We start from the raw sequence: 17339 nt of genomic DNA on the forward strand, positions 1-17339 counted from the left end.
GTAAAGAACCGCTATTAGAAGTAATTTAAGCAAGAAAACCGCTACGCATCGATGCAATCTCCTCTTGCTCAAAGCTGTTAGCTTGTATCAAAAATAAGGCACCATGTTGTAATGGAACTAGCGGTACATGCAGTGCACGGAAGACCAGGACGAAAACAAACCTTTGCTGTACACAGTCAGAAAAGCACAGCAAACGAGGAGCGTCTGTAACCTGAGTAAAATATGCCTCCACCGACACGAATCTATGGGGCATACGGCAGAACGTAACTCATACAGAAAGTCAACGACCACATACAGAGGAAACGGAAGGCGTGTCGTAGCGCAGGCGACAATAAATTTCGCAAGCGGCGCGAGATGCCAGCTGCAAGAATAATTCCGCCGACATTGTAAAATAAACAGCCTCCTCAAGAAAACATAGCTTCACATGACGCTTGAAGACGAATAGCCTAGAGTTTTCTCGCAACTCGTGACAAACCTGTGCTGAGTAATTTTTTTCATGCACACGGAGAGAATTTTTCCGACTACCAAGCAATAATTACTGGTACCAACGAATTAGATCTGAAACTTATGATCCTGATGTGTTCAATTTCCCATTCTCTCTACAATTTTTTCAAATTATATAACTACTGAAGCCAATCATAGGAAACAAGAAAATAGGGAATAACATCATCTTTTGAAGCAATTACTACGAGGCTTTCAGGAAACGTACATGCGGAAACTCTACAAAAATACAGCATGTTCACTTCAGTAATGAAAAATTATCTTTTATAAATTAATAAACTCGAGGGATTTTTCCATCTTTTTATATATATTTTTTTAACATGGTACTACCACGATTGACCAGCCCCTAAAATACTGTGTAGGAAATTAAAATCATCAGACCGACTGGAAACAAGGCAAGAAATCATATAGTGCTCACGCAGGGGAAAACATAGGAATCACAGTCTTCGAGATGTTTGGGTTTACTTCACTATCAAAGATAGTACTGTAATGGATTGCTAATTTTCGTACACAATTTCATTCATCAGTTCCCGCGTCTATTAGCAGCGCCAGAGTCTAATACAACAAACACAGTAATCTGATGTATTTTTCAAGCATTCACTTATGAAATTTATATGGCACAATACATTGACTTGAGTGATTCCATAGCAAGGAGTGGCTAAATGTGAGAATGTGGCAAGGCTAATACGAAATAATATGTATATCCTCAATCAATTTATGGTAACTATTTAGGTAAATACGCCTATTAATGGCGTGATAATACGTTCATTCACTCATGAATTTGAAGCTAATAATCCAAAAGAGACAGACAGAAATCATGACATCTACAATAAGGTACCATGAGAAAAAACCCCAATTAAGCTCGTGCTCAGAAAGCTATTAAATGTAGGGTCGAAAAGATTTTTGATGACGCAATAGAGCAACTGTACACACTTAGATTACTACCTCAAGAAACTGAAGTCAGTTCTTATTGGTGAATTATTCTGGTCCACAGGCGAAGCATTAGCTATAGCTTCTAAAAACTAAAACAAAGCTTCATCTTTAAATATTCTACAAATAGCTTTGTCTATGTATTATACAAAATGATGAATTCAACATTGAACTAAGCAATTACGAAAGTAGCTGAGTCATCTTCAAAATTTCCAACGGGTGACTTGCTCTACTTTTTCTTTAAAATTTACCATTAAATATCAGACCTAACATCGTCAATTGAGGAAAAAAGCGATCCGTAATAGTGCACTAAAAACTATCTGTCTTGATTGGAATCACAAGAAGCTGTTGTCGTTGAAAAACCGTGTTCAGAGCCACAAAAAATATTAAGGAGCGGGTATCACCTTCAGCACTTCGGCAGTGTGCGGGTTGCAATCTACATCTACAATGCAACTTTTTTGGTTACGTCTCACAGTGTGTTTTATGATACTAGTTGCATTATAAGCTATCGTACATTATCTTGTCTTAATCGTTAAACATTTAAAAAAATAGTTATGATATAATTACCTGATATTGTCAAGATGGAGAAAAGCGACCTCAAATATGTTTATAAGTATGTAATTGTTTTAAAAGGTATTAAAATTTTTTAACTGTCTACATTGCAATTAGTAACAATAATGCTATTACTATCTAACCTACGACTTAGACAATTAAACGTTTTTAAATAATTAAAAAATGTATATAAAAAGTTATATTTTGAACTTTCACCAATGTATTTTACGATCCTGTTAATCGTTTGCCTATATTTGTCCTAAATCTGTAGATGGTTATTCAACAAGCGAAACCGGTTATTCTGTTTCTTTATATTGCGATCAAGACAAATATATTTATAGTTATTTACATTAAATGGAAGGCAGTTTTATTGAACAGCTGTTTGCCTTATTATTACAGTTAATGATTTCTCGAAACAGGCTGTGGTCACAAATATAGAAGAGATGTTTCTGAATTATATCGAACGCAATAAATATAGCTTCTGCTGTGTTACTGTGTAACTACAAGGGACCCGAATAAGGCACAATATTAACGACCTCGTTAAAATAAAACTAAGAAAAAATTGCCCAATGAATACATCTGCAAGACTCAACGCGCATTAAACTATTACTTTTACTTGTCCCCAGCTACCAATGAAAATACACTATGCTGCACGCAGATAAATTTGCAAGGAACTTTCAAGAATGAAATTCAGTAATAGGACGAGACAGCTGTGCATCTTTTATTCCGACATACGAGGCTGCATGTGACTTAGCAGGCAATTCGATCAACTTAGCAAGATATTCGTCCATCCATGGCAACTGCTGTACGACAAAAGCAGGATTGACAGTTGTGGCCTTCATTTTCGTTCTTGAGTATTGCAGAGTTTCGTGATGGAGAACAGGAAGAACGTATTAACTCGTAGCTTCTCTAATACCACTGGCCCTAGTTAAGCAGTACGTTATGGCGTTTCTAATACTTGAAATCTAGTAATAAGACTTCGGAAATGAAGAAATGACACAAAGTACATTTTCAGGTTTTCGTAGCGTATTCTGCTCTTTATTAGATAATGAACTGTATTTGGAATTTTCTCGGTGTGGTGACCACGCTCTTTCGTGGTACAACAGCCAGTAACTTTTACGAAAGCGAGGAGAAACCATTGACAGAAGCCAACTAAGTGTCTTCAGTGCAAATTATTCCTGGAAGCCAGGATGTTTCCAAGATAGATTCCAAGAAGAATTCATCAAAAGTCAAGTAACAGTGTGACACAGATGTTAAAAGACCTGTTTTTGTTGATTCATCTTTGCAAGGTGGATACGAAAAATTGGGATACGTGATCAAATTTCTCAGAGGAAATATTAGAATGTAGTTGTTTACATGAGCTAAAATAATCTCATTCTGTGAATGACAATGTTTGACATCATTTACTGTCTACGTAGATGTTGAAAGCATCGGCACACTGCGGAAATTTGAGTAGTTACCTGTTATGAGTTCACTGTTCCAAATAGGGCCCGCGCTGATGATACACTTCAACAGCAACTACTTTGGCAACACAGCGTACTAAAGGCAAATAAAAGCTATATTTAGCCCATTTTGATAATTAATCAATAAGGCAGCAGCCAGCATGATTAAGATTCGAATGTCGTCCAGGGAGGAACTATAGAAGAAAATTTAAAATTCAGTGTCCGGTGACATTAGGGTCATTACAGACTGAAAATTAGCTGCATTAGTCAAGGTTGGCACAAGAAATGTATATTAGTCTTCTGAAGGAAGCACCTTGAGGCTTTTCATGGAGAGACAAGACAACCTACGTTGTGCTCATAAAGTGGTAGTCTGCCTTTCTACTCAATAGTCATAGATGAGAACTTCGAACAACTAACGACCATCTCGCTTTCACCACAAAATAGTGCTCTTACACTGGTTGCACCAACTTACTTATCCAGAAACCTATTCAACAGGCAGATTGATTAACTGAAATTTAATTACGAACTTCTAACTGAAAACCATAAATTGTCAATGTTTTAGATGGATGGCCAACTGCCCTTTAAATTGCTGTATTTTTCTCATGACGGTCTCATGCAGTTTCTCCATCTTCAGACAGATGCATTTTTCCTCTTCTACAAGGCGTTTTACGTTCGCCACGGCTAAAACCTGGTGTTATCCACCGACATGATTATCAGAACTCCAAAACCGTAACTGAGAAAAATGAGCGTTTATTTTTCATATCTATGTATCATAGTCATGTGATCCCCAACGCGATCGAAACCATACGATTGCTTGAAGTGTGAGTTTGATCTCCACAGAACTGAGAATTTCATATAAACACTGCCAGTGTGTGTCAATAAAAATAGCGATTAAATGAAGAGTTATTTATGAAACACTCGCTGGAAATTGGACTAGCTGCCACTGTGATCTGGTGGTTAGCACTTTAGGCAACTATTTGAGAATATTTTTGTTTTATTCTTTATGAAATCTCTGCTGCTGTCATTTCATTCTCAAGTGTGGTTTTAACAAGCGTTGCTGAAATTACCACAACAGCGTATTGGCTCAAAGAAAACAAGCAACAAATTTAAAATGCCATAACGTAATAAAAATGCATTTGAGAATTAGAATTCTTTCTCTAAACTTGCCGTGCGCAAGACACATTAAATAAATAGAAACGATGTGACAGCAGAAAACATCTTTCGTACTGAAAACTCTATCTCGATTCCCGGTGACAATGTCAGACTAACCTGTAGCAGTGTGTAAGGTTGTCCAATCAGCTGCTTCTGTCAATGAGAATAGTTCTTGAGCATTTGCTCACCAAAGTACTACAAACTAGAATGCGCTGCACTAATGCAAATCACTATGGGATTGTGTTTGACACAGCATTTTACATTTGTTCTAGCTGCTTTGTTTACGGTAACAGATAAACATTAACACAGTGTAACGAGTTTACAAGAACATCTGCCAGTAACAGCAACATTTTTAACATGCCGAAAAAAAAAAAAAAATAAACGGAGCAGTCCTCACAGACGCAAAGTTCACGAACAATGTCACTGACATTCATGAAAAGAAAAGCTCAAGACAGTGATTGATGGTTATTTACGTACGTAACCGCTCAGACTTCATGGAGTGGACCACACTAAAAGTATGTAAGGTAAAAATATCTACAAGCCGAAGGATGGTCAACTTGGAGACAGTTTCCCTTTAGCTTCCTTCTATCTTTGAACTGATTTATTCGGTGCAGTTATAAGGGAATTTTCAGTCTGACATAGGCTCCGAACCACGATGAACCAAATTTTTGCACATTAAAGAAAGAAGTGATAGGCGACAGAAAAAAAATTCTTGGACCGCTTGACGAGCGAGCCCCGGGTTTTGGATTTATACCTTGGCACATAGTCAGTGAGGTAGAGAATCACACTTTAATAAATAAGGATTAAAAACAAGTCAGTGACCTCTCTTCCATCATAAAATAAGCAGGCACTATGTATGGAGTAAAGCAGAACAGAGCCATCGCGACAAGACCGTGCCGTATTTTACAGGAGAGCTTCCTTGATGGGCAACGATCTGTCGCAGATTGCAGTAACACTCTTACGCTGTCGCATTCGCGAGGACACCAGTAAAATAGCTGTTCGCTATAAGGATTTAGATTTTCTGTGATTTGCAAAATCGCTTAAGGCAAATGATATGATGCTTCATTTGAAGGGTACGGCCGATCGACTTTCCCATCTTTCCCGGATCCTACTTTACTTTGACTCTAGACTTCGTCGTCGACGGAATGTTGATCTCTAATCTTTCTTTTTGCACTAATATATTTTTAGGTGGTCTGTGTTCCAAGTCATAATCGTACTGTGTTGTTGTTGTTGTTGTTGTCTTCATTCCTGAGACTGGTTTGATGCAGCTCTCCATGCTGTGTTATTCATAGCATTTTCTCTGCTCGCTTACGGACACATGGGCTGCTGTGCTATTATGTATTTGATCAAGGTAGGGAGATCAAATTCAATACATCACAAAGGTAGTTCGGATCAGGATAATGGGAGGGAGGGAGAAAGAAAGTAAAGCGAGGGCGAGGGGAAAGAGAAAGAGAGAGAGAGAGAGAGAGAGAGAGAGAGAGAGAGAGAGAGAGAGAGAGAGAGAGACCGCGTCTGTTGAAGAAACTATCTTGCCATTAGTTGAAGTAATAGGGAAACCTAATGAGACTGGTCATACAGAGATCTGAACCTCGCTTCTCTGGGATACGATACCAGAGTCGTGACCTCTGCAGCGCTTCCTTTTGTTCGCAAAATACTGAAACTCATTTTCCAGAAGTCGACATACGAAATGACTGTTCGGGAAACAACAGATCGAATTAACTGAGGACTGAACAAGTCCTATGCATATTGCGGTCATCTTTCCCCAGTGAACAAATCCCTTTATTACTAATGTCGCTCTTAATTTCTCAGTATCTGTAGAAAAATAACAATGGGTCTAAAATGAACTTCTAAGAGAATTACTCTAAAGCTATATTGAATCAAAACTCATTAAATGCACAGGTTGAAATATATTTTACGAAATGATAAAACGCAACATCAGAAGCACTATGTGAGGTTCGGGGAAAGAGATGGCTAAATGTTGAAAGAAACTTTCAACACTTTTATTCCTAGCTTGATTTTCTGAACTCTGACTCTGTCTTACACCACAAGCAATATATCATGGTCATCCTAGCTGTTTTAATGAAATGGTGTGCTATATACAGGTATATCTTATCTGCATGTGAAGCGATGCTATGGTGATCCTTTCCCCCGACAAATTAAGGAAAGACTTTCCGGCACGATATTATGTTACGCCTAACGAACAAGGCTTGTTCCATCTCCCATTAAAGTAGCACTACGACGTCACGCAGTAAACAACACTGTGACAGATGATTTATCAAAGAGTTATTGCCTTCCGAGATAGAATATTTCCCTATATTTTTGCTGTCCATTTAGGTGTATAGCTATCACATATGTCAACCGGGCCTTTGCTTTCATGTGGTTTTATAACATCGATATTGATCTATTTTATGCTACTGTGTTCTGCGAGAACGCAGCAAAGGCGATCCAGCGCGTACAGCTCGCAGTATCGTTATTGCACATATTATTACATTTTGTTCTAATATATTGCTATACAATAATCAGATTGTACATAGAAAGCATGTTGGTACAACACCCAACTGGTGTTCTTCAGTTTTACGTCCCATGCATTACAGAATTGACACTGCGTCCATCAGTCATGCCATAGAGAATATGAGCCAATGTGATACATCAAAGCGCAATTATATTGGGATGGAGAGAACGATGCGTAAATAAGACAGATAGGCACCTAATTATCCTGCCGACAACTGATGCTGATATAACAACTGCAGACTATCTACTGAGAAGTATGGTATAATATAATTATTAACTTTACTTAATTACTTATTACAGAACGCATATTTTATAATACCAGTACATTATTTATGGGCGATGAAGTTGGCTTCGGGAGAGTATTTTCATAAAGATCGCATAAATATCTGGTGTTACCTTAATAGATTGCAGGGAAATGCGGTTGCTGACTATGGGCCTCGAACGAGTACGCTCTACAGCAGTTCAGTCTCCATTTGGATACGCGTAGTTTTATTTCACTAAGGAAATTAGTCACATCTGAAAACTGTCTTAACGTACGAAAGCCTGCAGCAAAAAAGCTAGGGGATATGACAACGGGTACAGCATTTTGTAATTCATTTAACAGATTTACTACCAATTCAGTGCTCCTCGTGAAGTACGGTTTCAAATTGGTACTGACAAAGTAGATCGTACTATGAATCGACAGGCTGCAACTACTTGTCTGCGACCCGTGTGGTACTGTAAATCTGACACGAACAAAAAGCTTCAGACATAAGAAAATATTGCATGAAACACATTTTTAAGATTGCAGATTACGGAAGGAAGACGAGAACAGTTGTTCGAAATATAAGCGAAAGTTTCCTGGGTCGGTGTTTCTCAGAGCGATCGAAAAGCAACCTACTGCCGTTTATGTATGACTGGTGTATGTCGTTATGAAGTAGAGGTTAAACTTTCTGGTATATCAAAACATGTCCCAGAGCGAGGAATCGAACCAGACCACACAAGCAATATTTTCGGAAACTCTCTTATCTATGTTGTTATAGCTTACAGTGACGACAAGATTGAAGAATAGATTTGCCACTTGTACGGTACAATTCCTCCGATGCTTTAACTGCGCCTGCTACAGGAAAAAACCAGTAAAACGGGTCTGAGCAAGAGTGCATGCGTATATGGAGAATGGTGAACAGCCGGCACTATACCTGGGGTGAGGTGAGGGTGGCGTCGCCCAGTCGAAGTCCGAGGCTGGGGCAGCACGGGATGAACGTCACCATGGTGCTCAAGTTGTCGCCGTGATGCAAGGTACTCCGCTCTTTCCGGGCACAGTCACTTACTGACCTCGATTGTTCCAATTTAGCACTAATGCCGGCAGAGACATCTCTCGCGCTAGAAGAAGTTGACCTCTCGTGTTTTTTGCCACTATATCGAACTTCAGAGCGTTTCTTTAAAGGAGCACACTCGAAGCACTTGAAAGATTCCTACTGTTTATTCTTCGTAAATACGTCGAATGTGAAATACTTCGTACTTACCTCAGTTGGTGCTAGAGGAATAACGCGTTGAAGATAACTGTAGGAAGAACACAAGTTGTACGTACTTCAGCGCGCTTGCGGTGGTAACACAAACAGCTGTGAGCACATTACTATAAAATAAATTTCGCGCTGCTATAACCGTGAATGACTGTTCAATACCTCAAATTCTTGTCATCTTTCGTTCGTGCCTTTTCATAGTCTTCAGGACAGTTGAGATTTATTGTATAACTGTTTTTTAGTTTCACCACTTTTCTACATTGTCAGTATTTCTTTAACAGCGATCTACCGTAACACCATTGTACAACTTCTCTCTTTGGCAAAATTCTTCTTCGCCGTCGCGATGAAGTCCAAATGATTCGCTTCGAAGTCCGTCACACAGTGTTTCTTGTTTTCGAGCATTCAATTACTACACGGTGATAAAAACTCCAACTCAGATCTAATGACAGTCGTACATACGTCCTTATACTATTTACGTGGCAGCTGATTAGAAAAGCACTTCATTATTTTACTTTGCACTTTGTATAGTGTGTACGGAAGACCAGTGTAGTCGGCGTATGCACCAATAAATGAGTTAACCAGCAGGAGAAGAGGTGAGGTGGAGTGGAGGCCCGAGAGAAACACAACTGTTTGCTGTGACAGTGTAGGGCGGCCGGCACCGCCAGCGCTTTTGATCGCCCGCTGCTGTTGACGCGAGCGCGTCGTCGGCTTCGCTCGTTTCCCTGACGCCGCTTATGGGCACTGTGCGCTGAAAAGCCGGCGTACTCTCCAAACAAACGCCAGCCGCCAGCAAGTAGCGGCGACTGACAACGGCTGCTGAAGGAGCAGGCGCACGCGCACCAGTCGGCAAGCTCGGGACTCTGCGGTGTGACAGCAGCAATGGGCCGTAAGTATCACACGGCTTCGGGTGTAAATTACCCTGTCAGTTGCCTATGAGCCATAAAACAGAAACTACTGAAACGTGCAGGTAACACGCACCTGCCGTTTAAGAGGCTCAGCAACGGGAAGTATATTTACAAAGGTAATTTGCAACACAGTGTATGACGACTAGGCCACTGTCACTTCCAGACCGTGTCGAAAAATCACAACGCCAAGACAGTTAAAAATGTCATTAAGACCATACTGACATATACTGCTGAATGGATGGTAATCAATGACTTGCTGCCTCAAACACACAGATATTTCGTGACAAGTCTAAAAAGTATGCAGCGTTTTCTGTGGCTTCTGATGCATAGCAACAGTGAAATTGAAATCAATTCGCCCTCTATCTCTGTCTCTCTCTACGTTATTCACCGCGCAGAGTAGCTCGGTGAGACGTGCGGTCGTTCAAGACTTCTGTTAATCCTAACAGAGAACGCTCTGCGGGACCGTCACCAGTGTCGACACCGAAAAGCCAGCGAAAGCAGTAAAAACGGCAAACTATGTTGTTCTCGGACCATGTGGGCAGATAATGAAGACCTCACTTCTATTATTTAAGTGGTGGCCTCAAATTGACATTAATGCGCGGAGAATTTAGCCGCGGTGTCGTCGCTGGCGAGGGGTCGCAGCGAGAGGAGAACGGAGAGGGGGGACGGGTGCAGCGGCGGGGGGGGGGGGGGGAGGGAAGGAGGAGGGGAATCACCCACAAAAACAAGAGCGCAGCGCACACGCGCAGCCGGCCTGACGTTTGCTCGGGAAGACGAATGGCGCGTCCCACGCGCGTGTGAGCCGTGGCGCCGTACACACGCAGGGACTTACTCTAGCGAGAGAGCCTCAGCGGGTGTTCAGTTGCTGATTGCACTCAACGGATCAGAAACGATCGGTAAAATCGTATCACCTGCCAGCAGGTTGTAATGATCACTAGCCCAATTTAGTACAAAGTGGTGCCACAATGAAACACTTAATTGACTTGTTATATGAGAGTATCAGACGTTGCGCATTGGAGGGGAGTCCGTTACCCGTGTAAGCACTTCACTGAGGTTGCGCTCGAGTTCTGGGGTGAGCAAGGACTGCTGCTGTTGTATTCGCAGAAACAGGGCGAAGTTTTCTGATTTGCGATAGAAGATCGGATATTGCTACTGCTGCAATGTCTCTCCAGTACCAGACCTCTAGATCTGATGCGACAATAGGACCAAGTCGCGATGTTTTCAGTGCAAGAAACAATAATTGCTTAGAACAGTCACTCTACATAGGCGGTGATTGTTTACATTCTCATACATAACATCCAGCTGTCCCTTAGAACTGCACAACGTAAGAGACAACAGACAAACACTAGAGAATTTCTTGCTAGCTAAGCAGGGAACCCATGTTGAAGACAGCCGCACGACAGCAATCCGTGTCGCTATTGTTCAAGTGATGACGATTCTTACAGGATTACTGTACGCGACAACAGATTTCACACTGGCGATTAGGTACGAACGTCACACGCGTCACATTCTCTGCTGGTAACATGGACAGATGCAGCGCGAAGTCCGAGGCGCGGGACGCGTTCCGAGAAGCCAGGCGTCGGAGAAGGCGCCGGGCCGGCGCTATCTTATCCTGGCGCGCGGTCAGCACGCACTCGCTCGCGATCACGCTCACGCACGGTCGCGCCGCCTGCCACACGCGCACAACGCACGCGCTGAGAACAGTGTGCGATCTTCCAGCGAGGCGCCTCGGCCGCGCGGCCGGGCGGCAAAAAAGACCTCGAGGAGGGAAAGCGCCCGCGCCAATGGCGAGCCGCGCATTCCGCCTCCGGCCAATGGGGCGTCGCGAAACGCCGCGCTGCCTGCGTCGCGCTCGGTACTACCAGCTGATCGCAGCCGCCTGTTTGCACGCTCGATGCTCGCTGAAACTCGCGAGGCTCAGACCGTAATGCAACTTACTCTCCCGTAATTACCTTCGGGTGCGCCAACGGTGAACTCTGCTACCTAGGATAAGTCAATATTTATTTTGCAGTGATGAAGCGGGTATCCCAAGTTTGGTTTCGGAATGGTAACGGTTTGTTACATTCTCTCCTCCCCCCCCCCCCCCCAACCCCGCCCCAAAAAAAAATTATTATTTGCAGTCACCCACACTTGTAACGTGCCAAATACGCTTATGATTTTAATGATAATACGTTTTACTAGAGTAATATTTTTTTAAAATCAGCGCTTAGTACATCGCTTCAGCATAACATCCAAGAAATTGCAATTCAGAGAAATACAGCATCCGAAAAGAATTCGTATGAAGATTTGAGATAAACACGTGTATCCGTTTGTTTGTTTGTAGCTCATACAATTCTACAATTTTTTTCCGATCTTGATGGAATTTTGCACACTTAACCTACGCGACAAGAGGAAGATCACTGTCTACATAAGATTTCGTAATCTGACTTGCAACATAAACGTACGCAATATACATAAAGGAGAGAAGTTATTAGCAAAAATCTCTAAAAGTTGTTGGTATATTTACTTAAAATTTCTACGCGTTCCTCTAATGAACATCGGGCGGACATAGCCTATATTTTTCTTCAATATGCACAATCGCTGTGGGGGTAAGAACTACCTACCCAAGGCAACTAGAAAAAGTCAGGTAGGCCATTCCGGAGTGTCTAGCTGCTTTTGTAAAATGTACACTTTCACGGCCGGAATTGTCACAATTAATAAAATATTCCGGAATATTACGCCGTGGTCGAAGGGATTTCACGCGCTGCTATTGGTTAATGCGTGTACTGTCATCGGGAATACTAACGCGAGAGCTCAACACCTGCCTCATGTGCTGTTTGTTGTTAAGTGTTGAAGCGCATAATTAATCATCGCTTACACCTAAAATTATAAGACATTAACACTTTTATGTTATAATATCAGCTACCGTCAAGGACTTAATATTAAGATCTGGAGCGTGCTACTGCGGTTATAAATACTAACTGTAGCTCAGTTTGATGACGACACAACCCACTGAAGATTTCTCTTTGCGACCAGTTCTTTTTTTCTATTTCAGCTTTTGGCTGCTGATGCCTTATAGGCTTATTCTAGCGAAAGGTCTAAATCAGCTGCCATATTCCTAGTTATGTTAATAAAGAACACGGTTGTGAGAGAAACCAGTTAATGGTGCATATCGGGAAACTTTGCGGTTACTGTAGAAAGTTTTACATCACTGCGTTACATGTCGCCCATGAAAACTACAAAATATTACTTCAGACTCCTTTATTTTGTTGAATCTGTCAGCTTCAGGAAAAATCAACCCACCTTTGGAGGTTACGCAGATCCAGTTATTACCGGTGATGCAATCTGAATTCAGAGGAAATTTTTCTGGTACTGAACTCAAGGGATTGTCAATGTGCCTGCATCTAAATGCTACGTAATTCGCAAGATATTTGTGCTCTTCGGGGTTCGCAGTCCTCACTGATTGCTGGCTCACAACTAGGAAACCGCAACATATCTAGTTCTTGTTCACTGAAATTAGTAAGTCTAAATCAGCTGCCATATTCCTAGTAACGTTAATAAAGAACATGGTTGTGACGAACTTTATGAAGTTCTGTTCAGTTTCGTTTGTTGGAATAACATGTGACAGTATCTCACTAGTACACTCTATAACGGACGTATTTGCCGAAAAGGAGATGTCTTCTGCATTTGCAGCCAATATTACATCTACATCTACATGACTACTCTGCAATTCACATTTAAGTGCTTGGCAGAGGGTTCATCGAACCAAAATCATACTATCTCTCTACCATTCCACTCCCGAACAGCGCGCGGGGAAAACGAACACCTAAACCTTTCTGTTCGAGCTCTGATTTCTCGTATTTTATTTTTATGATCATTTCTACCTATGTAGGTTGGGCTCAACAAAATATTTTCGCATTCAGAAGAGAAAGTTGGTGACTGAAATTTCGTAAAAAGATCTCGCCGCGACGAAAAACGTCTTTGCTGTAATGTCTTCCATCCCAATTCGCGTATCATATCTACCACACTCTCTCCCCTATTACGTGATAATACAAAACGAGCTGCCATTTTTTGCACCCTTGCGATGTCCTCCGTCAATCCCACCTGGTAAGGATCCCACACCGCGCAGCAATATTCTAACAGAGGACGAACGAGTGTAGTGTAAGCTGTCTCTTTAGTGAACTTGTTGCATCTTCTAAGTTCCCTGCCAATGAAACGCAACCTTTGGCTCGCCTTCCCCACAATATTATCTATGTGGTCTTTCCAACTGAAGTTGTTCATAATTTTAACACTCAGGTACTTAGTTGAATTGACAGCCTTGAGAATTCTGCTATTTATCGAGTAATCGAATTCCAACGGATTTCTTTTGGAACTCATGTGGATCACCTCACACTTTTCGTTATTTAATGTTAGAATTTAATATTAGAAGCCGCGTTCTATTTTTCACTTCGGAAGGCGTTGTTGGGTTGTCGTAAAATGCACTCAGGCAACGAATTTCGGAAAAAATTCTGCAAAGAGTTTTGGTTTACCCTGGGAGTTAAGAATTACGAAGCTCTCATATTTTTATATCACTCTAAAGTGAAAAGATAGTGTTTATTGAAGCTATTAAACCCTTCTGGAATGGCAGCAGGCATTGCTTTTTCCCACAACGCATGTTAGAACAAACGTAAAGGAAGCGTTTTAGTGTGTTCTATCACAGCTTTCGTAAGATACATTCTTTCAGAGTACCAGGTCTGCACTTGAATTGTTTGCTCCATTTCTGAAGAGTTAACCGGCAAGGAAAATGGTAGTTCTTTTTCTGGAAGTAAGTAAACGCTTTGGGTGAGAATGCTCTTAAGATGCGATATCTTTCGGAGCCCACTTCACTCACTTTTTATTTATGACAAGTTCGAAACTCGCCTGGCGAGAAACATCGAGACAAAATGCTATTTTGAGTATCTCTAATTTTATTGTTATATTCCAGAGGAAGTACGCCTATTTGTTTCCGCAACATACTTGGATCACTTGGCTTCAGGACCTTGTTACTTCTTTTTAAAGTATGCTTTTCATACCTCAGCAGTTGTTTTTCAGATTTTAATCTGTTTCTTTCTTCAGATCCTTGCATTATTCACATTAACAAGGTCAGCTCTATCTTTCGGAAATCGAAAACGACATCCGCAGTTTTATGTGAAGTATTTTTGCATTCAGTAATAGCACAATGTTTTCTGCTTTAGCTCATAGAACTACAAAACAGCTAGCAATAAGAGTAGGTAAGACGTGACTGAATTATACTTATTTTAACAGAGGGGAATGGGAACTTGCTATTATTAACAACGCACTTGTAGTGTTCTCGATACCCGTATTCCTAGTGACGTCACGCCGTTTCGCCAGCAGTCTGCGCGGGAAATCCAATATGGCACCCCCTGCCACCTACCAATCAAAGGGGTGGGGATCAAAAAGAAGCTTAGCTCGGAAGGTGTGAATTCCCAGACTTCATTCGTCCCGTATTTCAGAATGAGAGCAATTAGCGACTCGCAACGAACTTTACACATAGTTTCAAATCTTTACGATTTTTTTCTCGCTGGCAATCACTACAAGGAAAAAATTTTATCGCTTGCTACTTTTCCGCTGTTCATGCAGTAAAAGTACCGCATGAGGCATGACGTTACAATTTATTACTTCTTTACTACTCACCATATTTGTGACGCATTTTACGGACAGTACGTACATATAGCACTGAACGAAAGTGTAAAAGTATATCACTGTACGACACGCTTCAGGAGATATGACGTTATAAACAATAAGATGTGTCAGAAACCGCTGCATCATGGATGACTTTTAAATTTGTAACTCCTTTGCTACTAACTCTGTTCGCAATAAATTTCGCAGACAGTATCCACACATTCCGCTAAATACACCAAAAATATCGTACTATTGTAAAACACATGCTTCACGAGATAATACGTTGTAAACACTCAGATGCGTTAAAAATTTCAGCATTGCTTTGCCACTAACTCTAGTAGCAATCCATATTGCAGATAGTATCTACATATGTCGCTGAATGTACCTGCACAAATATAACGTTGTCCGAAGATAGTTCAGAACATATGACGTCACAAACACTGAGATGCGTGAAAACTTCCACATCATGTATGAAGTTTTAATACCATTTTTCTTTGCTACTAGGACACTCCTCTGGGCAAGTTAAGGAAATCTCTGAAAGGGGCTGCACTTTTGACAGCTTTCAACTGTGAAGCTCAAACTGTTGTAGGCGAAAACATTTGCCGCCTATACAACTATGAAGAGGCGTTGTCATAGAGACATTTACAGAAACCTGTCGCAGACAGGCAAAGCAGCTGCACTCAGCGTACAGCACAGAAACTGTCCGAGATCATGTTTCTTAATTTGCATACAGTAGTTATACATTTGCACATAATGGATATTTATCTCTACGATTGTTCCATAATTTCAAAGATGTTGTCGCGGATACATGGAAACGATTTTTTTGTTTTCAATTCTAATAGAAAATTGGCAAAATTAGTAGCCGGGTAATGCCGGGTTTGTCAGCTAGTACAATACTGAATCGATGTGTGCACTCTCCATGTGTCCACTCGGCCTACACTAAGCACTACGACTTTGAATACTGGTTTGACGTCTATATGAGCGTCCCGGGTTCCCGGGTTCGATTCCCGGCGGGGTCAGGGATTTTCTCTGCCTCGTGATGGCTGGGAGTTATGTGATGTCCTTAGGTTGGTTAGGTTTAAGTAGTTCTAAGTTCTAGGGGACTGATGACCTAAGATGTTAAGTCCCATAGTACTCAGGGCCATTTGAACCATTTGAACTATATGAGCGTGTAAATGAGTGGAATGTTGTTACTTTCATATGATCCCGCCTCCTTTTCGCATAACAGTCCTTCCGTTATTTCTTTCCTCTCAGTAGAGGTTTTTCTCCTTCCTGTACCCCCTTACGCAACATTCTGTGGCTTTGTCGGTTCTACCTGTGGACTTACGAACCGTGTCCGACTTGTTGTTGATAGCAGGTGCTGTCAGCTTGGCAATGTCCGCCTTTACCTAGCTAGAATTTCACTGTCAGGTCGTAAGCCCATCCACGTGGGTAGCGCCGCACACAAGCACCTAAAAAGTATTTTTTGTTAAATGTAGATTGTAATTTCTGAGTTCCTTGCCATTTTCATGTTGCTTTATTTTCTAGTAGTTAGCTGTGAAATTTGGAAATTGATAGATGTAAATATACCCCAGGAAAAAAAAAAACACCCTTTTATAAGTTTCCAATGCTCTCAAGATTTATTGTTGGAACATTGCATATTAAGTGCATGAAATGACTACATACACAGCTCAATAGCACTAGCGGTTGTGAGGTACCGGGTATCAAGCCACGCTGAAACATTTATGTTAGTACGTGCAGGTGCTGACTCTGGCATCCATTTGATCGTTAAGATGGTGAATACTGTCCTGGGATACGTTATGCTACGCCTGCTCGATCTGTTCACGTAGTTCTGTAAGAATGTTGTTTGACGAACCGCATGAGTCACTTCTCGTTCCATCATAACCCCTCCCCCCCCCCCCCCCCCCACACACACACACACATACACACGTGCTCCGTTGGGGACAAATCTGAAGATAGTGCTGACCAGGAAAGTTGCTGCACGTCTTGGAGAACACGTTAAGTCACGGGAGCAATGTGTGGGCGAATATTGTCCTGTTGGAACAACACACAAACTTCCTGTAGCATGAACGATAAAAGAACGGGTCTAACAACATTCTGCATGTAGCGAAAGCTGGTTAGCGTCCCCTTCAGAAACACCAAAGTTGTAACTTGTAGCAGACCAGACCATAAGGCCTGGTGCGGGGCTAGTTTTGGGAGAATGT

The 17339-nt window shown here is 41.5% G+C and overlaps 1 protein-coding gene across 7 annotated transcripts in view; it reads right to left on the reverse strand.

The window, feature by feature from the left end:
• The window catches only part of LOC126278064 (eyes absent homolog 2), a 1079207-nt gene that overhangs the window by 185922 nt on the left and 875946 nt on the right, over window positions 1-17339 (reverse strand). Inside the window, exon 1 of one of the 7 annotated variants that reach the window (XM_049977890.1) lies at window positions 8753-10155. The exons of 5 other annotated variants lie outside the window; for them this stretch is intronic. Coding sequence is in view for 1 of the 2 variants with exons in the window: in XM_049977887.1 (XP_049833844.1) it covers window positions 8267-8338 (72 nt within the window). In the remaining variant the exon portion in view is untranslated. One more of the 7 variants, XM_049977887.1, reaches the window with a different exon arrangement.

Source organism: Schistocerca gregaria, chromosome 6 (genome assembly GCF_023897955.1).
Source record: "Schistocerca gregaria isolate iqSchGreg1 chromosome 6, iqSchGreg1.2, whole genome shotgun sequence".
NCBI lineage: Eukaryota > Metazoa > Arthropoda > Insecta > Orthoptera > Acrididae > Schistocerca > Schistocerca gregaria.